General features: G+C 39.2%; 1 protein-coding gene across 1 annotated transcript in view; it reads left to right on the top strand.

Annotated features, from left to right (window-relative positions):
- The window catches only part of PAK1 (p21 (RAC1) activated kinase 1), a 95,828-nt gene that overhangs the window by 56,740 nt on the left and 11,932 nt on the right, over window positions 1-27,156 (top strand). The window contains exons 8-11 of the mRNA XM_068975900.1: window positions 1,595-1,658; window positions 12,876-12,924; window positions 19,242-19,354; window positions 22,764-22,881. Coding sequence (XP_068832001.1) covers window positions 1,595-1,658; window positions 12,876-12,924; window positions 19,242-19,354; window positions 22,764-22,881 — 344 coding nt within the window. The remainder of the gene's footprint in view (window positions 1-1,594; window positions 1,659-12,875; window positions 12,925-19,241; window positions 19,355-22,763; window positions 22,882-27,156) is intronic.

Genomic DNA, 27,156 nt, shown 5'->3' with positions numbered 1-27,156 from the left:
GGTTGTTTCTCTTTTTCAGTAATCTGCAGGAGAATTCATATGAGAAGAAAGGAATGGGTTGGCCTGTAGGCTTGAAAAAAAACATCTGACAAGGCTTTTGATTTATTCTTTGAACTTATCTACTTCTAAAGAGGATTTGATGTGACTGATCTGGTGAAGTCTGCCCCCTGGCATTGCTTTCTAAAGCTGAGGTTTCTGGTTCCTCAGCTTAGTGGCTTTTAATTTCATCCTGATAATTCTTATTTGACTTTTTAAAAAAATTCTCTCCAAAGTTGCCCTTGCCCAGTGTTAGCTGCTCAGTCATGTCCAACTTTTTGCAATCCCATGGACTGTAGCCCAGCAGGCTCTTCTGTCCATGAAATTCTCCAGGGAAGAGTATGGAGTGAATAGCCATTCCCTTCTCCATGGGATCTTCCTGTCCCCAGGATGCGACCCGAGTCTTCTGCATTGCAGGTAGATTTCTTTACTGTCTGAGCCACCAGGGAAGCCTCACCCTTACCCAGAGCCCTTATGAAATGATGAAATAAGAAAAGCCACTTACCTTGGCATCTGTTTGCTCTTGTATATATTCTTTTTCTCTGAATCAGATTTTTTTTCAGAAACAGTAATACTTAGAACATAGGATTATGCAAAAACAGATTGGCCTGAGAGTTCAGGATCCTTGGGTTGAAGCCCTAGCACAGGTGAGATCATTAACTTGGGTCTTTGGCAATTTTCTACTGTTTCCTGGCCATCCTTTTTCTCATCTCTTAAATAGGAATGTTAATCCCTGTCTCATTTGTAGATCAAATGGGATAATGTATTTGAAAAGTATCAAATCCTAGTAATTGATATTATTGGAAAGCGCTTTGGACTGGGAGACCAAACCTGAAGTCCTAATCTTAACTCTGACACCAGTTTGCTGTGTGACCTTGAGGGGAAGTATCTTCCCTTTGGTGGGGCTCAGTTTTACCATCTTCAGAAGACTTTTTTTTGAAACTGTGAACTTTTTCATACCTCTGTGCTTTTGCACTTGAAATAGTTTTTTTTGTAACCCCTTCTTGACTTTCTCTCCCTGGCAAAATCCTTCTAACCCGGTAAAAATTAGTACAGGTTCATTTCCCTTCTGAGGCCTTTCTGGTCTATATTTTTGCTTTTTTCTGTATCACAGCAATTATTATATGTTCATGGAACTTTATACATGGTATCTGTTTCCTGTATGAGATTACAGCTTCTTGAGAGCAGAGACTGTCTTAACTGGGTCTCATCTGTTGGGTCCATTGACTGGGTCTTCATTTGTTGCACTCAACCTAGGGCTTAGTGCATAATAAATGAGCATATTAAATTAGTAAATGTTTATTGAATTGATGAATTTAAAAATGAATGAAATAACTTTTAGGAGATTAGAAGTAGATTAGGGTACTATTAATAAAAGTGGTAAGGAGGTGAAACTTTTGGTTGAAACTTAAGAGGGAAAGCTAAGCGCCTTAGTGTGGTTTTAGGGTATTGGAGATAGTTCTTTAAACTTTGCTGGCTCAGAGTTGGGGGAACATGGAGCTTGTTTTGTATTGTCGATCTGGGAAAAACTGATTTATGTTCTCTGTTTCTTTCAAAGGGAGCATAGTGAGTGTGGGCGATCCTAAGAAGAAATACACACGGTTTGAGAAGATTGGACAAGGGTTAGTAGGCGCCTTATATTTCCTAGAAAAATGACTTAAAATGTGCTGATATATATGCTTTTGCTTTTGTTTTGCCTCTTATAAACCTTTTTCTTCATTCTCCACCTCACCCCTCGCCCATCTGAAGGTGTTTTATTAGGCTGATCTCAGGCTTCCAGATTATGTTTTAATATGTGAGATGTACCATTAGCTGACATTGTTGCTAAAAATATCCCTGCATTGAGAGTGCGAAAACCATTTATTTTCTTAGCACAAAAACCTTCTTCCCAAATTATAGCTCTGCTTTTCCATATTAACCTTGTTTACCTGGTGCTGAGACTTACCAGCACTAATATGAAATGGAAGACAGAACTTTCAGACTCTTCTGCTAGTATATGGGACCTGTTTTTCTAGTGGATGACAGAAATCATATCTCTTACTCTGGTTCCTTTTATGGATCTTGTATTCTGACCTCAGTGTACTGATTCAGCAAATCTTAGCTGAATCTCTGTTAGATACTAGGTGCCATGAGCACAGCTATGAATCGGACTGTATCCGCTTTCAGAGAGACCCTCATATCTACAGAAGGAGATAGACAAAAAATTATACTGTGATAAGTCTTAAAAGTGTCTTTGAGCAAGAGAAGCCAGATATAAAAGAGCAAATACTGTGTGATTTTTTAAATATGGAATTAAAGAACAGGCAGAAATAATACATGCTAATGTAAGTCAGAATAATGGTTGTGTTTGGGAGGATTAGGAAGTAGCATGAGGGAACCTTGAGGGGTTGATGGTGAACATGTAGGTGTGTACATACTGAAAAATCATCAAGTTCTATACTTAAGATTTGTGCAGATTAGTTTAGGTAAGTTATGCCTTTATATAAAAAAGAAAATGAATGAGATTTCTATAGAGATACCCAATTAGCTAAAATTAAAAAGAAACTGAAAAAACTATCTGGCTTGTAGAAAGCTCTCAGTGTTACATGAATGAAAGCATTGTTGTTAATGAAGTCACTGAAGTTTTCTGTTTTTTCTTTCTTTTTAAATTTTTGATGCATCAGGGCATCAAAAATTGTGGCACTGTAGTTGTGGCACACGGGATCTTCCTTGCAGCATGTGGGATTTTTAGGTGCGGAATGGTGGCTTCTCTCGTGTTGTGTTGTGTAGTCTCCAGAGTGTGTGAGCTCTATAGTTGTGGTGCATGGGCTTCATAGTTTTCAGTACATGGACTCTCTAGTTGAGGCATGTGGGCTTAGTTACCCTGAGACATGTGGGATCTCAATTCCCCAGCCAGGGCTCGAACCTGAATCCCCTGCATTGGAGGGTGGATTCTTAACCACTGGAATGCGAGCGAATTCCTCAGGTTTCTTTCTTATATATCTAAGAACTTTTGAAATAAGATAAAGTAATGCATAGTATACTGATGTTGTATTTGTACAGTATTCTATAGCTTGCAGATGTTATTTGCATCTGTTGTTCAATTTAATCCTCAAAGTAGCCCTGGACTTGAGTGGATCTCCTTTTTCCCTGGTCCAGTGCTTCTGCTATTAGAGATGCTTTTCTGAGTCTGACCTAGTGTAAGATAGTTAACACAATGAGAAGACATTATTTTCCTTGCCTGTGAGTAATCTGGGATGGTATTTTCTTTAGCTAATTACATGGAGATACTAAGAATGTAGAAGAAAGGTACACAGACAAGTGTGGATAAGTCAGGTCCTATCTCTGGACATCAGTTTCTTCATTTAAGGGAGAGGGATTGTGGATTCAGGGTCTTCCACCTCCCAAACTGTTGATTATATATTTTATATATATGCATATGCAGATGTATGTGGCCCATAAATAGGCACTATCTGCAAAAATTTTGTCCTTGCTTATTTGCCAGATATGTTAGTGATAAGAGAGGATTGCAAGACTTATTAAGCATCTATGCTGATGTTTCCACATTCCATTATTTTAAAACTACATGGAGTACTTCCCTGGTGGTCCAGTTGTTAACACTTTGCCTTCCAGTGGAGGGGGGCAGGTATGATATTGCACCCCTGGTTGCAGTCGGGGAGCTAAGATCTCACATTCCTCAGGGCCAAAAAACAAAACAAAACAGAAACAATATTGTAACAAATTCAATAAAGACTTTAAAGATGGTCCACCTAAAAAAATCTTAGAAGAAACAAGATGGCAGAGTAGGTGAATGTAGATTACATCTCTCTCCATGGATATGTCAGGAATACACCTTCAGACACAGATGTGCATGCAGAATTCCAGCTGAGAGTGGACAGGAGTACCTGACCAGTGGAAGGAATATATAGAACCATGCAAAACTCGGAAGGATGAAGCAACTAGGGGGAGAAACAGGAGTATTAGTAGGACTGGACCCTCAGCCAGTGGGGGAACTGAAGCAAGGGTCCAATCCCCACATCCGGGCAGTTATCTGAGCCAGAGGAGAAACATTTAAGGCTGAGAGTAAGACAGCTGATCTGTGGGAGCCTAAATGAAATGAGAATCAGACAGTCCTTGCTATAGCCATACATACCCTGGACAGGAATGCAGGTCCCCTGGAAGGCGTAGTGGCTGGGAGTTGGAGTTTAGAGATTGTGAGCAATCCCAGAGCGAGGGCTGCTGTTGACTGCAGAGAGACAAATGGGGGGGATGTGAGGGAAGAGATTGTGGTGGGAAATGCTGGTGGAGGAAAGCCAGGGAGCCATGGAAGCAAGATGATACTGCTGAGTCACGCATAGAGGGGTGGAGCCATCACCATAGCTTCTGTCTCTACACATGCCAACATCAGCTGCTGAACAGTAGAAAGGCTGGCCCATCAAATGCCTGACACACTGAACTACAGAGTAGGACTCCACCCAGGGTGCCCTTTTAAGTGCCTGATGTGCTGGTCTACAGAATAGGACCCCAGCCAGGGGGCCCCTCTATGTGCCTGATGCACTGAACAACAGGGTAGGATCCCAGGCAAGGGAGCCTTCTAAGTGCCTGAACGGGCGGAGTTACGGAGAAAAACTGGCCAAAGAGGTCTTCTGATAGCCAGCTATAAGAGGCTCGAAAAAAGACTCTGATAGGGCCATAACTCCTGCTGCAAAGGCAGTCCGTGTCCCCACACACTTGGCATCGCCAGGGTCCCCATAAGCCAAGCGACTGCGTCACCTTCATGCTCAACTCTCAGTGGGGCAGAGCTGCCACAGGCAAAAAATATCTTGCATCTATGCTGGCAGGATCGCTTCGGTAGTGTTTGACTCTTTGTGACTCTGTAATCTGTGGCCTGCCAGGCTTCTCTGTTAGGGAGGGGGGTTCTTACAGGCAAGAATATTGGAGCATATTGGCCAATACTGGTTGTCATACCCTTCGAGAGCACTATATTTCCTGCTGCCCTAGCCTCCAACTCCCCTAAGTACTTGGTGCTGCCAGAACCCCTGTGATCCAAGCAACTGCACCACCTCCACACCTGGCCCTCACAGGGGCAAACCCAAGTCCTCCAGAGCAGCCTCAGGAGCAAACCCCAGTGGACGACCCACATGTAGAGGTGGAAATAAAACCACAATTGAAACCCAGGGGCAATGTGGCTAAGGAAGAAGACCCCAAACCTTCCCACCAGCTGTTCAAGCTGCAGATTAAATCCACAGAGTCAACTAGGCAGACTCTGTGTCTATGGAATGTATAGAAGGACATTGAGAGCTCCCACAAAAGAAAATGCACTAGTTCTGATAGCTGTGGACATTGGAGGCAAGAACACACAGGAGTAGGACCAGATTAGAATCTGAGCTGCCCCCACAGCAGGTACAGAGACCAGTAGAGTGTTGGAGGGAATCCTAGGGAGGTGAGGTGGACTGTGACTACCAGTGAGAGAAAGGACTCTTGACAGCAATGATTCAAGAAAAACATTTATTATTATTATCTTTTGACTTGTTCTGTAGATTCTTTTGGATTTTTTTTTTCTTTTTTTCCCCCCTCTGTTGTTGTTGATTTTATTGGCACTATGAAATCTAATTAAGCTTTTGAGCTTCTTTTTTTTTTCCTCAGTGACATTTTTTATTGTTGTTATAAACCTCTGTCTCTACATTGGGCTTTTGCAGTTCTGTGGAGTTTTCCCTTTTTTTCTTTTTTCTTTTCTCTTTCTTTAATTTTTTAAAAATATTATTTTTTCTACATTTATTCCTTTGTTTGCTTTTCCTACTGTTCTTTTCCCCTTGCAGTTAATCTTTAATGTATATAAATCTTCTTTATTAACCTCTGTTTAACTTTACATATCAATTCTTTCCTTTCTTTCCTTTCCTCTCAATGTATTTGTTAATTTTATTTTCATTGCTTTATTCCCCAATTGGCACCTTGGTTTGGTTTTGTTCTCCAGTTTGTGCTAAAGTTAGTTTTGTTCTGGTAAATGTAATTTTGGGTTTCCTTTGTTTGCTGGGTTAATTTATTGTACTTTATTTTTGTTGGACTGTTTTGATTTTGCTTATGGGTGTATATGTATATGTATATTCTGTCACTTTTTTTTTAATTCTTAAATTTTTATTGGAATATAGGTGGTTTACAATGTTGTAATTACAGTGTTCTGCTGTACAGCACAGTGAATCAGTTATACATATATTCACTTTTTTTTATGTTTCTTTTTTTAAATTGAAGGATAATTGCTTTACAGAATTTTGTGGTCTTCTGTCATACATCACCAAGAATCAGCCATAGGTATATCCATGTCCCTTCCTTCCCAGATGTCCTCCCATGTCCCTCCCCACCCCACCCTTCAGCCTGTTGCAGAACTCCTGTTTGAGTTCTCTGAGTCATACAGCAAATTCCCATTGGCTATCTGTTTTACACATGGTATTGTAAATTTCTATGTTACTCTCTCCATACATCTCCCCTTCTCCCTCCTCTCCTCCCACCTTGTCCATAGGTCTGTTCTCCATCTGTTTCTCCATTGCCACCCTGAAAATCATTCATCAGTGTTGTCACTTCAGATTCTATATATATATGTCAGTATGCTGCCGTCTATGGGGTCGCACAGAGTCGGACACGACTGCAGCAACTTAGCAGCAGCAGCAGCATACGATATTTATATTTATCTTTCTGACTTACTTCACTATGTACTGGGCTGTAGTTTCATCCACCTCAGAACAGATTGAAATGTGTCCCTTTTTATGGCTGAGTAATAGTCCATTGTATATATATATATATATATATATATATATATATATATATATATACACATACACCACAACTTCTTTGTCCATTCACCTGTCGATGGACATCTAAGTTGCTTCCATGTTCTAGCTATTGTAAGTAGAGCTGCAGTGAACAGTGGGGTACATGTGACTTTTTCAGTTTTGATTTCCTCAGGGTATATGCCTAGGAGTGGGATTGCTGGGTCATATGGTGGTTTTATTCCTGGCTTTTTAAGGAGTCTCCATACCATCTTCCATAGTGGCTATATCAGTTTACATTCCCACCAGCAATGCAAGAGTGTTCCCTTTTCTCCATACCCTCTCCAGCATTTATTTTTTGTAGACTTTTTGATGATGGTCATTCTGACAGTCACATTTTTTATTACTGTTATAAACCTCTGCTTCTACACTGGACTTTTGCAGTTCTGTGGAAGTTTCCTTTTTTTTCTCTTCTTCTGATTTTTTTTCTTTTCTCTTTTTTATAATTTTTTAAAAAATCTATTGTATTTTTTCTATATTTATTCCTTTGTTTGCCTTTCCTACTGTTCTTTTCCCCTTGCAGTTAATCTTTAATGTATATAAATCTTCTTCATCTATCTCTATTTAACTTTGCATATCTTTTATTTCTTTTTTTCTTTCCTTTCCTCACAACATATTTGTTATTTTTGTTTTCATTGCTTTATTCCCCACTTGGCACTTTGCTTTAGTTTTGTTTTCTAGTTTGCACTTTAGTTAATTTTGTTCTTAACTGGTAAATATAATTTTTGATTTCCTTTGTTTTCTGGGTCAATCTACTGGACTTTATTTTTGTTGGACTGTTTTGACTTTGCTCCTGGGTATATATGTATATGTGTATATTCCATTTATTTTAATTATTATTTGCCTGATTTTGTAACTGCCATTTGTCTGGGGTTCATCTTTGATTTCTCATTTTTGGATATTTGTTTTCATCTTACTTAATGCCATAACAGACCACTTGTAGAATCTTTGTTCCTGACCAGAGATCAAGCCCTGAGCCTTTGGAGTGGGAGCACTGACTCCAAGACCCTAGACTACCAGAGAACTAACCGTAGGGAGCATCAAATAGTGAGAACTCACACAAAGGAAACCACTTGAATACAAGACCTGGCATCACCCAACCACCAGTGGCACCCTGTGCAGGACGCCTCATCTAAACACAAACAAAACAAAAATACAAACCCAGTCATTAGTAGACAGGATTTACCACCTCACTCAGCCTTGCTGATCAGAGGAAAAACAAACAAAAAACTCAGCACAAATCTCACCTATACAAAGCTTACACAAACCACTGGACTAACCTTAGGAGGGCAGAAATCAAAAGGAAGAAAGAATTCAGCCTTGAAGCCTGGGAAAAGGAGACCTCAAACACAATAAGTTAAAAAAAAATAATGAAAAGGCAGATAAATACTACACAAATGAAGGAACGAACTAGAAACACAGAAGTCCAAGTAAATGGAGAGGAAATAGGCAAACTACCTGAAAAAGAATTCAGAATAATGATAGTAAAGATGATCAGAAACCTTGAAAACAAAATGGGGAAAATGCAAGAATCAATTGACAAAGATCTAGAAGAATTAAAGAATAAACATACAGAGACAAACATAACAATTACTGAAATTAAAAATACTCTAGAATGAATCACTAGCAGAATATCTGAAGCAGAACGAATCAGTAAACTGGAAGATAAAATGGTGGGAATAACTTCTGAAGAGCAGAATAAAGTAAAAAGAATGAAAAGAACTGACGATAGTCTCAGGGACGTCTGGGACCATATCAAATGCACCAGCATTCAAATTACAGGGGTCCCAAAAGAAGAAGAGAAAAAGAAAGGGTATGAGAAAATTTTTGAACTGATTATAGTTGAAAATTTCCCCAACATGGAAGAGGAAGTCGTAGTCAATCATAGTCAATCAGTCCAAGAAGAACAGAGTCCCATACAGGATAAACCCAAGGAGAAACACCCCAAGACACATACTAATCAAACTAACAAAGACTAAACACAAAGAAAGAATATTAAAAGCAGTAAGGGAGAAGCAACAAGTAACATACAAGGGAAACCCCATATGCTTAACAGCTGATCTTTCAGCAGAAACTCTGCAGACCAGAAGGGAATGCTGCTGCTGCTGCTGCTAAGTCGCTTCAGTTGTGTCCAACTCCGTGTGATCCCATAGACGGCAGTCCACCAGGCTCCTCTGTCCCTGGTATTCTCCAGGCAAGAATACTGGAATGGGTTGCCATTTCCTTCTCCAGTGGATGAAAGTGAAAAGTAAAAGTGAAGTCGCTCAGTTGTGTTGGACTCTTAGTGACCACATGGACTGTAGCCTACCAGGCTCTTCTGTCCATGGGATTCTCCAGGCAAGAGTGTTGGAGTGGCTTTCCATTTCCTTCTCCAGAAGGGAATGGCAGGATATATTTAAAGTATTGAAATGGAAAAATCTACAACCAAGATTGCTATACCCGGCAAGGATCTCATTCAGAATTGATGGAGAAATAAAAAGCTTTTCAGACAAGCAGAAGTTAAGAGAATTCAGTACACCAAACCAGCTTTACAACAAATGTTAAAGGGACTTATATAGTCAAGAAATACAAGTGAAGAAAAAAGAGCTATAAAATTAACCCCAAACTATTAAGAAAATGGCAATAGGAACATATATATCAATAATTACTTTAAATGTAAATGTATTAAATGCTCCAACCAAAAGACACAGACTGGCTGAATGGATACAAAAACAAGACCCATATTTGTGCTATCTACAAGAAACCCACATCAGAACTAAAGACACATATAACTGAGAGTGAAAGGATGAGAAAATATATTCCATGCAAATGGGAGACAAAAGAAAGCTAGAGTAGCAATCCTCATATCAGACAAAATAGACCTTAAAATAAAGAATATTACAAGAGATAGGGAAGGACACTACATAATGATCAAGGGATCAGTCCAACACAACAATTGTAAATATCTATGCACCCAACATAGCAGCACCTCAATACATAAGACAAACACTAAAAGACATAAAAGGAAAAATTGAGAGTAACACAATAATAGTAGGAGACTTTAACATCCCACTCACACCAATGGACATATCATCAAAACAGAAAATTAATAAGGAAACACAAATCTTAAGTGATACATTAGATGAGATGAATCTCATTGATGTTTTTAGGACAGTCTATCCAAATGCAGAAGAATACACCTTCTTCTCAAGTGCACATGGAACATTCTCCAGGATAGAACTGTACACAGAAAATTATAAGACACTAATGAAAGAAATCAAAGATGACATAAACAGATGGAGAGATATTCCATTCCTGGGTAGGAAGAGTCAATATTGTGAAAATGACTATACTATCAAACACAATCTACAAATTCAATGTGATCCCTATCAAATTACCAATGGCATTTTTCACAGAACTAGAACAAAAAATTTCACAATTCATATGGAAACATGAAAGACCCTAAATAGCCAAAGCAGTCTGGAGAAAGAAAACTGGAGCTGGAGGAATCGACCTTCCTGACTTCAGATTATACTACAAAGCTACAGTCATCAAGACAGTATGGTACTGGCACAAAAACAGAAATATAGACCAATGGAACAAGGTAGAAAGCCTAGAAATAAACCCATGCACCAATGGGTACCTTATTTTTGACAAAGAAGGTAAGAATATGCAATGGGGCAAAGACAGCCTCTTCAGTAAATGGTGCTGGGAAAACTGGACAGCTACATTTAAAAGAATGAAATTAGAGCACTTCCTAACACTGTATAAAAAGATAAACTCAAAATGGATTAAAGACCTAAATGTAAGACCAGAAACTATAAAACTCTTAGAGGAAAACATGGGCAGAACACTCAGTACATAAATCTAAGCAAGATCCTCTATGACCTACCTCCTAGAGTAATGGAAATAAAAACAAAAGTTAACAAGTGGGACTTGATTAAACTTAAAAGCTTCTGCATAGAAAAGGAAACTATAAGCAAGGTGAAAAGACAACCTTCAGAATGGGAGAAAATAATAGCAAATGAAACAAGTGACAAAGGATTAATTTCTAAAATATACAAGCAGCTCATACAACTCAATGCCAGAAAAGCAAACAACCCAATCAAAAAGTGGGAAAAAGACCTAAACAGACATTTCTCCAAAGAAGACACACAGATGGCTAACAACACATAAAAAGGTGTTCAACATTGCTCATTATTAGAGAAATGGAAATCAAAACCACAATGAGATATCACCTCATACTGGTCAGAATGGCCATCATCAAAAAGTCTACAAACAATAAATGCTGGAGAGAGCATGGAGAAAAGGTAATGCTCTCACTCTGTTGGTGGGATTGTAAATTGATACAGCTACTATGGAAGATGGTATGGATATTCCTTAAAAAACTAGGAATAAAACCACCATATGATCCAGCAATCCCACTCCTAGGCATGTACCCTGAGGAAAGTAAAGTTGAAAAAGACACATGTATCCCATTGTTCATTACAGCACTATTTACAATAGCTAGAACATGATAGCAACCTAGATGTCCATCGATAGATGTATGGATAAAGAAGCTGTGGTACATATACACAATGGAATATTACTGAGCCATAAAAAGGAACACATTTGAATCAGTTCTGATGAGGTGGATGAACCTAGAAACTTTTATACAGAGTGAAGTGAGTCAGAAAGAGAAAGACAAATATCGTATTCTAACACATATAGGAGAATGGTACTGAATCACTTATTTAAAGGGCAGCAGTGGAGAAACAGACATAGGGAATAGACTTATGGACATGGGGGGAGAGGGGAGGAGAGGGTGAGGTGTATGGAAAAAGTAACATGGAAACTTAACGTTACCATATGTAAAATAGATAGCCAGTGGGAATTTGCTATATGGCTCAGGAAACTCAAACTGGGGCTCTGTATCAAGCTAGAGGGGTGGGATGGGAAGGGAGGAGGGAGATTCAAAAGGGAGGGAATAAATGTATACCTATGGCTGATTCATGTTGAGGTTTGACAGAAAACAACAAAATTCTGTAAAGCAATTAACCTTCAATAAAAAAAATATTAAAAAAGCTATACATATTACATATATATGATAAATTGGCACTATTATAATTTTTTCATGTTTTTTTTCTTTCTTCCCTTTAAGAGTGAAGAATTTTGTTTGTTTTACTTGGAATTCATGTGTCTCATTATATGTCTGTTGGAGGTAGAAACAATTAGTACTACCAGTGGGCCTGAGTAGCTTTCCTCTATACTTATGGAGAAGAAGTCTGAAAATGTCCAGTCCTGTGAGGCCTGGGCATTTTGCCCTTTAAGAATGGCACATCTGGTGGGATAAGGGGGAATGGGGACAGGAATATAGACATCAGTTTTACGACAGAAGATGGCTAGAGGTAGGATGATTAGTAATGAGGAAGTAAGTGCTAATGTAGAGAATCCAGTCCTTATTTGATTGTCCATATCTTTGATCTCAACTTCCTGACATGTAGCTACAATAAAATCCTAACGAAAGAGTTGTAGTTTGAAGATGATGACCATAATTTCTGGCTTCCAGGCAAACTTAAAAGTGACTTTTCTCCCTGAATTGACATGACTTCTCTGGGAAGCATAATCACAGGGCTTGCCAAGAATACATTTTTGCACTGCATAGGATTTTAATTTTCTTCCAATCGCATCATGTAAATCTGACACATTGTCATGTAAGGTTACAAATATTGTTGCATACCACTCACAGATATACAGAGTTCATGGTTATAAGCATAAAGTGAGATTTTTAGTCCTTTAGAATGGACATGTTCACTTTTGTAGCATTATTCCAGTATTTCTCTGCTTTCTTCCTCTGTCCCTACTTTATTTCCTCACTTCCTGATGGCCACTCGAGCCTATATTCTCTTTGTTGCTACATACTGCCTTTCATGAGAGTGGAAGAGACAACGGGGAGGATCATTTTTTGCTACTATTTTTATTAACACTTGCATTGCTAGATTGTGTGTGGAGAGCTTCATTTGACAAATGTCACCTCATCTAACACCTGGTTTTTTTTTCTTTCCCACACCTGTTCAGTGCTTCGGGCACTGTGTACACTGCAATGGATGTAGCCACAGGACAGGAGGTAAGTATCCACCACCAACTACTACTCCTTCAGTTTTACTGTTTCTTACTCTTTTTTGTTAAGTTTTAGCCCTTCTTAGCTCAACAAGGACTCTTCTAGTTTCTTACCATTGTAGACTAGAATTCTTTCAACATGGTGAAACTTACAGGTTTTGGAAAGTTACTGTGGCTGCAATGTGAAAAGATTGGAAGAGATAAGAGTGGAGCAGGTGACTCAGCAGGTTATTGGGTAATTCCATGTGAGAGATGATGTCTGGACTAAGGTGGCAGCACATTATAAATGGGGAAAAGTGATGTATTTGAGAGGTACTTAAGTAGATTTGAGGGCTTCCCTGGTGGCTCAGATGGTAAAGCGTCTGCCTGCAATGCGGGAGACCCAGGTTTGATTCCTGGGTTGGGAAGATCCCCTGGAGAAGGAAATGGCAATCCACTCCAGCACTCTTGCCTGGAAAATCCCATGGACGGAGGAGCCTGATAGGCTACAGTCCATGGGGTCGTAAGGAGTCGGACACAACTGAGCGAGTTCACTTAAGTAGATTTGAGGGACTTCCCTGATGGCTCAGATGGTGAAATGTCTGCCTACAATGTGAGAGACCTGGGTTCGACCCCTGGGTTGGGAAGATACTCTGGGGAAGGAAATGGCAGCCCACTCCAGTACTCTTGCCTGGAAAATCCCATGGATGGAGGAGCCTGGTAGTCTACAATCCATGTCTCAAAGAGTCGGACAGGACTGAGTGACTAAAGTTTCACTTTAAGTAGATTTGACAGAATTTGGTGAAGGTGAGGATGACTCACAAGTGAGTGATGTGTGTATGTGTGTGTGTGTATTCTTAGTTGTGTCTGCTCTTTGTGGCCCTATGGAATATAGCCCACCAGGTTACTCTGTCCATAGAATTTTTCAGGCAAGAATACTGGAGTGGGTGGCATTCCTTTCTCCATGGTGTCTTCCCCACCCGAGGATCAAACCTGCATCTCTTGTGTTTCCTGTGTTGGCAGGTGGATTCTTTACCACTAGCACCACCTGGGAAGCCCAAGTGAGTGATCAGAGGAAATATAGATTTGAAGAAGTTAGATACTGCCTAAGAGACCTTGTGAAACTGCCTGGTGGACAGTTATTTTTACAAATTTGGTGTTTAGGAGAGAAATCTGATACAGAAGAGATTTAAAACCTTGTCTCTTGTCTCTAATCTAGTGGGTCTTCCATTACTCTGTGCCTAGGATTCCGGTAGACATTGAAGTTCTCATTTGGAGGCACCTCTTTGTCTCATGTTTCATAAGCTGGGAAATCTCTAATCTTATTGCTAAGGCCTGATGACCCAAGATCTTATCTTCAGCAGAAGGAAGCCAGGAAGGGAATCTAGAATGCTTAAAGTTTTCTTTGCATTTTACTCTTTGGTTGCAGAGCAGGAATGTTGGCAGGTGGGTTGTGGATGGGAGTTACCTGGGAAAGGTCTTAGTTCAAAGACTAATGGGGCTCAGAACTTGAGAGGCACCTCTTGTTCCAATGAAAATAAAGTTGGCCTCCTCTGAGGGAGGCTACTAGGACCTGCTTGTGTATGTTTCTTGGTTGAAACCCCATGATGTACTGGAGAAGTCACATAACTCACTATGCTCTTGTCAGGCTTTTACAAGTGTCTGAGGCAAATATTGAGGCTCCACTGAGGGTAAGTCAACTTCAAAAAAAATTATGTTGAAGGTTTATTAATTGTTCTTTGATGTGAGAACCAGATAACTAGATATTTACCTTTAGTGGATAGTGACAGTCTCTCAGTTGTGTCTGACACTTTGCTACTCCATGGACTATATAGTCCATGGAATTCTCCAGGCCAGGATACTGGAGTGGGTAGCCTTTCCCGTCTCCAGGGGATCTTCCCAACCCAGGGAAAGAACCCAGGTCTCCCGCAGTGCAGGCGGCTTCTTTACCAGCTGAGCCACAAGGGAAGCCCAGATGTTTACCTTTACTTACTTACAAAAGCTTGGAAAAGTCGTTTGACCTCTGGAGCTTGAATTTTATTTCTTTATAAAATATGCATGATAACGTACACCTCACAAGACTGTTGAGTGAAGCAATGCATGTGAAAAATACATCATAAACTAAGAATTACATATATATTAACTTTTATCTGCACATATTTATTTCACACAGTGTTTACTGATCATTTACTTTATACTACACTTACGCTAAGAACTATGAAAGATTCAGACATTAAAAACACATGCATATATATTATATATAAGTGTAAGAAACCATACTTTCTGTTGTGTACATATAAAACTCTTACAGTGCTGACAGAAACCTGTGTTGAAATAATGGTAAACAAGGAAGGAAGGATGGTATCATTTTGCTGATTTAAAATATGCTATATTGGAGGCAGAGATAGAAAAGAGGAGGTTATACGAATACTAAAAAGAACCCTACACAGTAGGCAGTATTATTTCCTTTTTACTGATGAGGAATTTGAGGCTTGGAGTTAAAGTAATTTTTGCGGGGTTGTACTGCCAGCAGTTAGCAAGGACTGGGTTAGAATCTTTTGATTCAAAAATCTTAACTTGTGTTTTCTTGACTGCTAGGCTGCAGCAAGGTTTGGCACCATGGCCTTTTGTCATATTTTGACCTCTGGAGCCTCACAGCCCTTGATGGGAGACAGCCTGGTGCTGGCTGGTTCATTGAAGGTCTGGAGTTGCATGTGTGAGAAGCTGGTCACGGGAAACAAGCTTGATGTCATGTGCTTGCTTTGTGGTTACAAAACTATGAATGGAAGCAAGTCCATTAGGGCAGCTAGTGCAGTGTAGCCAGGAAGGCCTCATTTTCTCCCCCAGGGAGTATAAATCTTTAGTGGAGCTGGCGGGATGCTCTGTCTTTGTGAGTGACTGCATATTGAGAGTTATCCGATGGGAAAAGAGAGCTATTGCCTGTCACATAGAGGAAGATTAGCATGTTAGTGGTGGAAGTCTTCTAGTTACACATCCGACAATTAATTTTCAAGCCTATTTTTAGAGGGAATGTGTATAATAGAGAAAATAGACTGGAAGATGCTTTGAAGTCGTATAAGCCTGAAGGCATTGATTATGACCTTGGGCAACTTCCTTGTAAGTCTTAGTCTTTATTTTCTTATCTGAAAATGCAGAGGATGATTTTCACTTGACAGGGTTGTTTTACAGAGACCTTGTCAGTTGAGCACCTAACACTGTGGTGGGAGAGTGGTTGGTTTTTGCTGTCATTCCTGCTGATTATGTTGTCATTCTTGCTGCTCTGTGCCAAGTACTCATCAAATGCAGTTATGACAGTGATTAGCATTTTCACTGTTGTATTACTGTATTATTTAAATTTCTTACGTATGAGTAACACATTGGCCACTATTTCTTTTAGTCCCCAAAAGAATCCTATGAGGAGGGAAATCAGGGTGGGGATTATTATCCTTAATATTGATAAAGAGATGGAGGCTCAGGGAGCTTGTGATTGGTCAAGGCTGGGAAGTGACAGAATCAGCCCCAGAGCTTAGGCCCTCAGAGTTCAAGTCCAGCTCTGCTGGCTTGAGTTAAGAGGGATCTGATCAGGTGAAGGGTGTTTAGCCTAGCCCATGTTTAGTCAGTAGCTGTTGGAAAGGACTGTCCCCTCCTCTGTCATCCATGGCCTGCTTCTCTTCTCCTTTGCTGCTGCCAGCAGTGACCTCTGTGAAGTTCACAAGCTCTGTCTCATCCTCCAGGGTGGCACAGGGTCCAGATCTTAATATGTGTTATAAGGGCTTACAGTCTTAATGTGATGGGCCTTTAGATCAATGTTTTCCTCTTCAGATGTTAGAAAAAGCTAATCATCAGGTGTTACGGAAAACTGTAGCCAGACCAGACGCCTTCCCTGATAGGAGACCCTGCTGCTGCTGCTGCTGCTGCTGCTAAGTCACTTGAGTCGTGTCCGACTCTGTGATGCCGTAGATGGCAGCCCACCAGGCTCCCCTGTCCCTGGGATTCTCCAGGCAAGAATGCTGGAGTAAGTTGCCATTTCCTTCTCCAGTGCATGAAAATGAAAAGTGAAAGTGAAGTCGCTCAGTTGTGTCCGACCCTCAGTGACCCCATGGACTGCAGCCTTCCAGGCTCCTCCGTCCATGGGATTTTCCAGCAATTTTTTCTCACTTAGAGTAGGGAGTGGAGGTGGTCAAAATGTTTCAAAAAAAATAGTTTCTTTTCTTACTGATAAATGACTCTTGGCAGAAGACTGTCCATACTTGATTTGAAGAAATAATAGAGTGTGGAGTTTTCCCATAAAAGTTGAATTATTCATCCTTTACTTTTCTGGATGATTCTAGAACGACTAGTTGTAGTTGTTCTGTTAAATGTTCATGTTCTTCGATGATGTTTCTAGGAAATAAACACTTAAATAATTTAAAGTCTAGTCCTGTGGGATGAAGTAGCCTATTGCTGATGCTCTTTGTGGTTTAAAAACAAAGTATTTATCAACCCACTGAATTCTGTCTTTTCCTCTTCATTGCCAAAAAGATTTGCTGAACACACACTGTATCAGGCCCTATGCTTGGCACCAGGGATTCTGAGCTTTCAAACGAGCTCTCACATGTCTCGAGATACACACCTTAACTAATCATCATACAATTCAGTATGTGGTGAGTTCCACAAGACGTGTGTAAATATGGTCTTACAGGGCTTTAAAGAAGGCAAAAAACCTCTCTGGTTTGGAGAAGGAAATTTCTTTTGGTCTGATACAAAGTATAAGAAGGTTTTGAACATGTGAAAACAGTGTAAGATGTTCCAAATGGAGAGAGGCTCAGATATGAGCATACATCTTTCATTGTAGCATATGAAAGAATATAGTGAGAAGTAAGATAGAGGTCAGATCAGAAGGACTTTGAATGTTGGGCCAAGGAACATCTCTAGGAACAGGAACCTTTTTAATTTTGAATCTGGGAGAGTGTTATCAAATGTGTACAGTGGGGAAGATTAATCTGGCTCCGTGTGCAGAATAAATGGGAATTGCTTTTGAGATTCTAATCCTGACTCTGCTACTGAATTGTTGTGCTTGCAAGTCACATATCCTCTCTGAATTACAATTTCCTCATCTGTCAAACATGGTCAGTAGTAATATTTAAGTTATAACATGTCTCAGAGAATTAAATGAAATACATTTGAGAATATTCTATGTAGTACCTGACACACTGCAAAAATGGATGCAAAAGTGTCTTGGAAACTAACATATTCCTTAAGTTGGTATTATGTGAAAATTTGTTTATTTCTATAGACAAAAAGCCTATCAAGATCTTTTTCATACATAAACATTAAGGATCCCCTTTTTCTATTCTCTCTTAACCTGGTTAACTCTGATTTACTTTTCCACAGTTTGAAAAGGCATCTCCACTTTATGAAGCCTCTACATTGATCGTGTGAAAGAGTCCTTGCCAGTTTTATGTTTCTGTAACATTTTGTGTGGGCTTTGTTAAAGCACACCTCTTTTATATTGTGAGTTTTAAAAGTGTTTTTTCTAATATAAGTATTTTGTAGCAAGTTTGATCTTCAAACTTTGGTTCACATTAGAATTACTTGGAAAGTGAAAGTGAAGTCGTTTAGTCGTGTCCAACTCTTTGCTACCCCATGGACTGTAGCCTACGAGGCTCCTCTATCCATGGGATTTTCCAGGCAAGAGTGCTGGAGTGGCTTGCCATTTCCTTCTCCAGGGGATCTTCCCGACCCAGGAATCGAACCTGGGTCTCCTGCATTGCAGGCAGACGCTTTACTGTCTGAGTTACCAGGGAACCCCCAAATTACTTGGAGGGCTTGTTAAAATACAGGGTTTTTGAGGAAAAGGAAGTCCCTATTTATCAGTACTTGAGCTTGGATTAAGTAGAGATCTAAGAAGGTAGAGAGATGAATGGAAAGATCAATTTTTAAATTCTTTTACTTCCTCATTTAAATTCTTCATAACCATGTCTTATCCTCACCTCCAGTGACACCAATACCAATGCCAAGTAATAAATGATCTTTATACTTAGCAAGTGAACTTTTCCACTGAATAGAAAATTTGTGCAAACTATGCACCCCCCCCCCCCCAAAAAAAAAAAAAAAACCCACAGAGTTACAGATTGAGTAGGTTTGGTTGGGGCCTGAAAATTTTCATTTCCAGCACATTCCCAGATGATATTGCTAGACTTTTCATTGAGTACCATTGGTCTCCAGTGATAAACTGTGAGTTCCTCAAGGGCTCAGACCATATTTTATTCATCTCTGTCTCCTAAGTGTTTATGTCTGGTACTTAGTAGGTGCTCAGTAAATTTGGAGTGACTCTGGTTATACACTGGTATACTTTGATTTCAGGTGGCCATTAAGCAGATGAACCTTCAGCAGCAGCCGAAGAAAGAGCTGATTATTAATGAGATCCTGGTCATGAGGGAAAACAAGAACCCAAATATTGTGAACTACTTGGACAGGTATGGAGTGGTAGTCCTGTCAGAGAAATAAGGCCTTTGGGACTGATGGATGGTAGTGCTATTAGAGAAGGCAACACCAATACTCAGAACTGTTTCCATTCAAGAATCTTTTAAGGTGCTCAGCTCTGTGCCTCTGAGCCTGCATGTTGCTGGACATCTCTATCTGGCGCACAGTCTTCTGGGTTAGGCTGAACCCTACCACCCTATGGCTTCTCCCAGCTGGTCCTGCCCCTGGGAATGCCTTCAGCCCGTCTGCCTGAGTCAGATGCAAAGGTCTTTAAATCATTCTGCATCTCAAATCTTTTCCTGATCCTGCTTACCCTGCTGAATAATTTGTAGTTTGCATTATCTTAAAATGTGACATTCAGTAGTTTTGTTTGAGATTTGAGCCTTGAGATTTGAGCTGTATGGAGACAGTGCAACCCCTCCTTTGTTCTAAACTCTATGGAACTTGATTTTATTCTTTTTGTTGTTGTTGTTCATTAAAAAAGAAAATTTTTTTAAAGTGTTCTGTTTTCATTGTTGACCCCTAGTAAGTATGTAGTCAGTTCAAATCTCTGATCCTTTTTTTTTTTTTTTTCTTAACAAGAGCTTGCCTTAAACTGGTAACATAGATTTTTGGTTAACTTCATTAAATTCCATTTTGATTCTTTTAACCTATCTTTCCAGCCTGTAGAGCTTGCCTTAAACTGGTAACATAGATTTTTGGTTATCTTCATTAAATTCCATTTTGATTCTTTTAACCTATCTTTCCAGCCTGTAGAGCTTGCCTAAAACTGGTAACATAGATTTTTGGTTATCTTCATTAAATTCCATTTTGATTCTTTTAACCTATCTTTCCAGCCTGTAAGAATTCTGCTCTTTAAGGTAATAATAAGAGTTGTAGCTAATATTTGTGTTATGCTTTTCTTTGTACTAAGCACTTTTGTGAATAGCAGTATCTCATTATGAGGTAGGGTTTATTGTCTGTATTTTACAGATGAAGAAACTGAGATTCATAGAAGTTAATAACTTGTCCAAGACCAGTAAGCCAGTAAGTAGCAAATGAGGGTTTTGGATTTGAATATTCCTAGCATCAACGTCCATGCCCTTTCCATCATATTATGTTCTTTTCTACCATATCTGAACAAAAGAAATTGCTTCTTGCCTGGGTTTCAGACGCATCAGAGGTGAAGGTGACATTGGACCAAGTCTTAGACTCTGAGTAATTTTTCTTACTATTTATCATGCATTGCCAACTTGTTTTCATTGCTGCCAAATTGTGCCAGATTTCTTGTTCTGCATCTAAAAGTGGTAAGCGTTCATTTCTTTAAAGAGGCAAGGAGGTGGACTTTGGCCTTCTCTGTTTTGGAGATGATAGTCTCTCCATGATGTAGGTCATGACTGGCTCTGAAGAATCCTCTGAAGTTATTCATCCTCCCATCTCTTTTAAGAACTTATTATATGGAGAATAAAGCATGGATAAGCTTCTGAAGGTTATAAGAATACTACATTTTGGCTCAGGATAAGGAAAAATGAAAGCTGTCTTAAGGGTATGGCCTATCTCATAAAATAGTGAGTTCCTCATTAGTGGAGGTAAGTAAACAACAAAATGCATGTGCTTGAATGAATCTGTATTCTGGGAATGGGATTAGAAGGTTTATAAATTGTTTATCATGCCTTTGCCAGTGTTTCCAGAGGCTTGTTATATTCTGTAATCAGAAATAAATTAGGCTCAGTCCCTGTCATCAGTTGTAGTCTGGTATACGAAAACATACCTAGGAATTCTTGCTGGAGGAGAAGAGTGGGTACTCTTAAGCTGAACATTCAGTGAAGGTGCTACATTTGAGAGTCTGTGGTTTTTGAGTTCCCAGAGGAGAACTCCATTCATATTTTTTCTTCTCTAAATATGGGATGCTCTGAAGCTTTTTTGATGGTACCTTGGCACAGTGTATAGCTGCATAGTAATTGAGACAACATGAATCTGGTCTTGAGAACATTATGTGAGGCCCAGCTAAAGGGACTCTGCTTTGTCAGTGTCCACATAATCTTTTGTACACTTGTGTTTTCCCCCCAGTCAGTCCAAGTTGACAGATGTTTTTTTGATGTGCTGGGGGATGGTCTATAAATGCACATTCTTTGTCAGGGATGAAATAGGCTTATGGCAGTAGAGGGCTTTTTAACCCAGGCCTGAAGTCTCTTTTGGTCCAAGTCCCCGCAGTCTTCTCCTAAGAGATTGTTGAAGGAGAAATTAATCTGTTACATTTATTCTTCATGGACATTAAAAAACTTCAAGACTTTGATGTACAGAGAATGCATAATATTATAGAAAAAGGACTGAATTGATTAATAGGCAAGAGAATATGATTTAAATCTTATCCTTTACTTGAGACTGTTTATTTTTTCCAGTAGCCTCCCATCTGCCCAGCAGTAGTCCCGATATGGGGATGAAGATGATATGACATGCCACACAGCTCAAGCCAGTTCAGTCTGCCTCCTTTGTCTAAAGCTAGCGCAAGAGTTTGTAGAGCTCTAGACTATCTTTGTTGTTTATTTGTCTTATTTTGTAGCAGAGAAAACTGACAGGCTAAGTGATTTTTTTACTTATCATATAACAGAGCTGAGTGATCCAGTCCCTGAGTGAAACTTTCAGTTTTAGCCCTTCTCAGCCCCACAGTCTGTCTAGTGATACAGTACTAAATTGGAAACCCTTGGCTTCCAGAAGAGGCTTTGGTTCTGTAATCCTTACTGAATTTATTCCTTTCTTATAATCAGAGATGTTCAAAACGGAGATCATTGTCAGCAGAATGGCTGTGTGTATAAAACTCTACAGCTTTTTAATGGTTTTTATAACTATTACTTTATTTAACATTTGCAGTTATCTTTTATTTTACTCATTGATTTATTCAGTAAATAATGATATTTACCGTGCCACTCCCTCTGGGGATGAAATCTTGAACATGACCTGGTACTGATCTCATGGATCTCAAATCTAGTAGAACTCTCAAGGATGTTTAGTGACTTCCCTAATATTGATAACATGGACTCCAAATCCCATCTTCATCAGATGTTTGGGTACTCTCTGCTTTCAGGCTTCTAGAGGTGTGGGAACCATGCCTGATTTTAAGAAATACTGCTTTGTGTTGTGATGAAATGAAATTTTATTGCATCTTCAACCTAGTGATTTTAGTTCTACCTTTTGGGGCTTCACAGGACAGTCTGCCTTGTTTTCTCTAGTCGAATCCTTAAGAGATATCAAGCTAGTGAAACGGTCCCATAGATTCTGCTTTTCTTCAGAAAAAAGGACCCTAGACCCTTTCAGAATTGAGGGAAATGCATAGTCACTCTGTGTATATGCTTGTCCTTTGAAAGCCACTGCTATGGCTCAGTGTACCCTATTCCTACTCACCTTTTACCTTTACCCCTGCAGTTACCTTGTGGGAGATGAGCTGTGGGTTGTCATGGAATATTTGGCTGGAGGTTCTTTGACAGACGTGGTAACGGAAACTTGCATGGACGAAGGTCAGATTGCAGCTGTGTGCCGTGAGGTAAGGTCAACAGCCAATTAGACTTGAGCAGGAAATGGCTTCCATATCTATGTATCTCAGGGTTCTGCATCTGATGGGATCTCAGCCTGGGCACTGTAGAAGTGGGAGAAATTAGTTGTATTCTCCCATCATCCTTTTATGATACCTGTTTTGAGATTTTTATCATCATTCTTTTTTCTTTAACTATATTCTAAAAGAAAGTTCATATATATATATATGAATATACACACACACACATACATACATATATATAATCATGTATTATTTCAGCCTCTTAGAAATAGCTTCTGTGAGCATTTATTTTCCTTTATCTCTTTAATATGGGTATAATTTTAGTCATATTTTTTTATTCTGCTTTCCTGCTTTATTCATGTGTTATAAAGGAAATAAAGCAGAGTAAAGAGATAGTGACAGAAGAGATACTATTTCAGATAGTCAGGGAAGGTTTTGCCATATATTTGAGTAAAGATCTGAATGATATGAGAGAGTAAGCCAAGCAGAAATTTAGGGTAAAATACTTCCAGGCAAAAGGAATAGGAAACAAAGTTTAAATCAGTATTCTTCTCTCTCCTCGTTGCTGTCAAACATCTAAAGTCTGTAAAATGCTTGTATAAGGAGGGAGAATAAAAACCTTGGGAAGGCCTACATGAGAAGCAGTGTCCTTAGGGGATGGCCACATCTTCATTAGAGCAAGAGGATGAAGGGAGTATTTGGAGAAGTTGAGTGTATTGGATGCTTTGCTGATAAAAGCCTGAAACTTTCTCATAGCCTTATAGTATAAAAGTTTGGGAATTAGGGAAAGAGAGCATGATTAAGTGGTTAGAAGATTAGACTCAGAGTTTTATGGGGATGAGTATGCCTAGGGTTTGATGATAGAGGAATTAGAATCATGCAGATGAAATTACATAGTTTTGTAATAATATTAGGAAAAATAAAGTCATGTGAAATCACTACTGTCCTAGAAAATATTATCATCTTTTCATTAAAAACCCTGGGATCTAGAACACATACACAGGTAGGTTAATGGAATTAACACAGGCCTGGGATCTGAGGAGATCTGAGTTATTTTCTTTACTGTACCACTGAGGTGGTGTTCAAATTTGTTTCATTATTCTCCCTCCCCCACCAGGAAACTTTCAAGACGTTTTTTCCTAATCACATTTCCCCCATGAAATTTAATATCATAGATAAACTATGTATCTGTATTCTCGGGACCTTTGGAAATGCAGAGTTACTGTAATAACTAAGATGTTATTCATTTCAGTCATCCGAAGAACTGACTTTTACTGATTGAGATACATGCAAATGTGTGTTTGGGGAAATCAATATGTCTCAAGTGATTTATCTTAGGAATTGCAGCATTCATACTGTGTATACCTTAGGGGTACCATGTGGATCAAAAAGCATTTGGAAAAACATTTAAATGTTATGCAAATACATGGCATTACTATTATCCATAAGTTCTCATAGAGATAATTCACCTTTCTAAAAATACTGCTATTGAGATATAATTCACATACCATATTATTCACCCATTTAAAGTACATAATTTAAAAGATATTAGTATATTTAGTTTATACAGCTATCACCATAATCAGTTTTAGAACATTTGCATCACCCTAAAAAGAAACAAAGAATGTTCAAACTACCACACAATTGTACTCATCTCACACGCTAGCAAAGTAATGCTCAACATTCTCTAAGTGAGGCTTCAACAGTATTCAAGCTGGATTTAGAAAAGGCAGAGGGAGGTGGGAGGGGGGTTCATGTGTGGGATCGCATGTACACCCGTGGTGGATTCATGTCAATGTATGGCGAAACCAACACAGTATTGTAAAATAAAGTAAAAATAAAAAAATTTTTTTTTTAAAAAAAGAAAAGGCAGAGGAACCAGAGATCAAATTGCCAACATTTGTTGGATCATTGAAAAAGCAAGAGAGTTCCAGAAAAACATCTACTTCTGCTTTAATAACTATGCCAAAGCCTTTGACTGTGTGGATCACAGCAAACTGTGGAAAATTCTTCAAGAGATGGGAATACCAGACCACCTGACCTGCCTCCTGAGAAATCTGTGTACAGGTCAAGAAGCAACAGTTATAACCGGACATGGAACAACAGACTGGTTCCAAATTGGGAAAGGAGTACGTCAAGCCTGCATATTGTCACCCTCTTATTTAACTTATATGCAGAGTACATCATGCAAAATGCCGGGCTAGATGAAGCACAAGCTGAAATCAAGATTGCTGGGAGAAATATCAATCACCTCAGAAATGGAGATGATACCACCCTTATGGCAGAAAGTGAAGAACTAAAGAGCCTCTTGATGAAAGTGAAAGAGGAGGGTGAAAAAGTTGGTTTAAAACTCAACATTTAGAAAACTAACATCATGGCATCTGGTTCCATCACTTCATGGCAAATAGATGGGGAAATAACAGACTATTTTTTTGGTCTCCAAAATCACTGCAAATGGTGGCTTCAGCCATGAAATTAAAAGACACTTGCTCCTTGAAAGAAAGGTTATTACCAACGTAAACAGCATATTAAAATAAAAGCTGAGACATCACTTTGCCGACAAAAGTTCCATCTAGTCAAAGCTATGGTTTTTCCACCAGTCAAGTACGGATGTGAGAGTTGGACTATAAAGAAAGCTGAGTGCTGAAGAATTGATGTTTCTGAACTATGGTGTTGGAGAAGACTCTTGAAAGTCCCTTGGACTACAAGGAGATCCAACAAATCCATCCTAAAGGAAATCAGTCCTGAATACTCATTGAAAGGACTGATGCTGAAGCTGAAACTCCAATACTTTGTCCACCTGATGTGAAGAACTGACTCCTTGGAAAAGACCCTGATGCTGGGAAAGATTGAAGGCAGGAGAAGGAAACGACAGAGGATGAGATGGTTGGATGGCATCACTGACTTGATGGACATGAGTTTGAGCAAGCTCCGGGAGTCGGTGATGGACAGGGAAGCCTGGCGTGCTGCAGTCCATGGGGTCGCAAAGAGTCAGACACAAGTGAGCAACTGAACTGAACTGAAAAAGAGACTCCATACCTATTAGCAGTCACCCCACCCTGCTGCCCCCGCCCAGCCTGTTTCCCATCCCTTCCAGCCCTATGCAGCCACTAGTCTATTTTGTGTCTCTGTTGATTTGCTTATTCCAGGTATTTCATATAAAGGTGATATGTGTTCTGATTGGCTCATTTTGCTTAGTGTAATATTTTGAAGGCTCATCTGTTCTATAGCATATGTCCTTTTATTAACAAGTAAGATTCTGCTTATTTGCCTGTCCATCAGCTGATGGACATTTGGATAATTTCTACTTTTTGACTCTTATGAATAGTGCTGTGAACATTCATGGATAAGGTGTTGGTTGAATATGTTTTTACTTCTCTTGGGTATGTGCCTAGGAGCGTATCTTCTGGTCATGTAGAGACTTTATGTTTAATATTTTGAGGACTGGCCAAAATGTTTACCACAGTGGCTGTACCATTTTATATTCCTACCAGCAATGCATGATGGTTCCAATTTCTAGAAATCATCCTTTCTGTTTATAATTTTTGACATCCAGAGGCCAAAGTCTCCAGCTTCCTTAGGAAAACAGGTCTTACTTTTCCAGGGAAAAGCCGCTTCTGGATATTGATTTGTTTTTAATTTAGCCATTGATGTATTCTTAGAAAGTAAAGTATTAAGGTGAGAATATTTCAGTACTGTCCTCTAATTGGTTTGCATCTTTTTCATGTTTTTTAATTGGTGGAAGCCTCTAAATTTTAGCTTTGGGTTATGAACTTCCTAATAGATTTAGTAGTAACCTTTATAGCATCTTTTCTGACCCTCACCTTTTACAGAACCTTATTTCCAAGGTTCTTTTCTTTCTTCTTTCTTTACTGTAGCATTTGCCAATTTCAACCGTTACCGTAACTTGAAAGACTTGTAAACGTTTATTTCAAGTCCAGCTTCTCTAGAGCACTCAAGATTCACACCTGCAGTTGCCTGCTGGACATTTGTCTGCAGATGTTTATGGGAATGTAAAAAGCAGAATACAGCAAACAGTACAAACTACCTCACCAAAATAAGATTATCTTCCTAAATTCACGGCTTCTAGTATCTTTCCATTTGTTTAGTTTCCCAAATGTGACTCTTATTTGTCATTTTCCTGTAGTGTTTTCTTTACAAATTCCTTTCCATTCTTCCTCAGTGTTTTTTTTTTTTTTTTTTTTTGCCTTGGGTTCTTTGTCAAGGTGCTAACGTTCTGTAAACAATTCTAAAATACTCTGG

This window comes from Capricornis sumatraensis, chromosome 8 (genome assembly GCF_032405125.1).
Source record: "Capricornis sumatraensis isolate serow.1 chromosome 8, serow.2, whole genome shotgun sequence".
NCBI lineage: Eukaryota > Metazoa > Chordata > Mammalia > Artiodactyla > Bovidae > Capricornis > Capricornis sumatraensis.
This window is presented reverse-complemented; position numbering and strand designations above follow the sequence as displayed.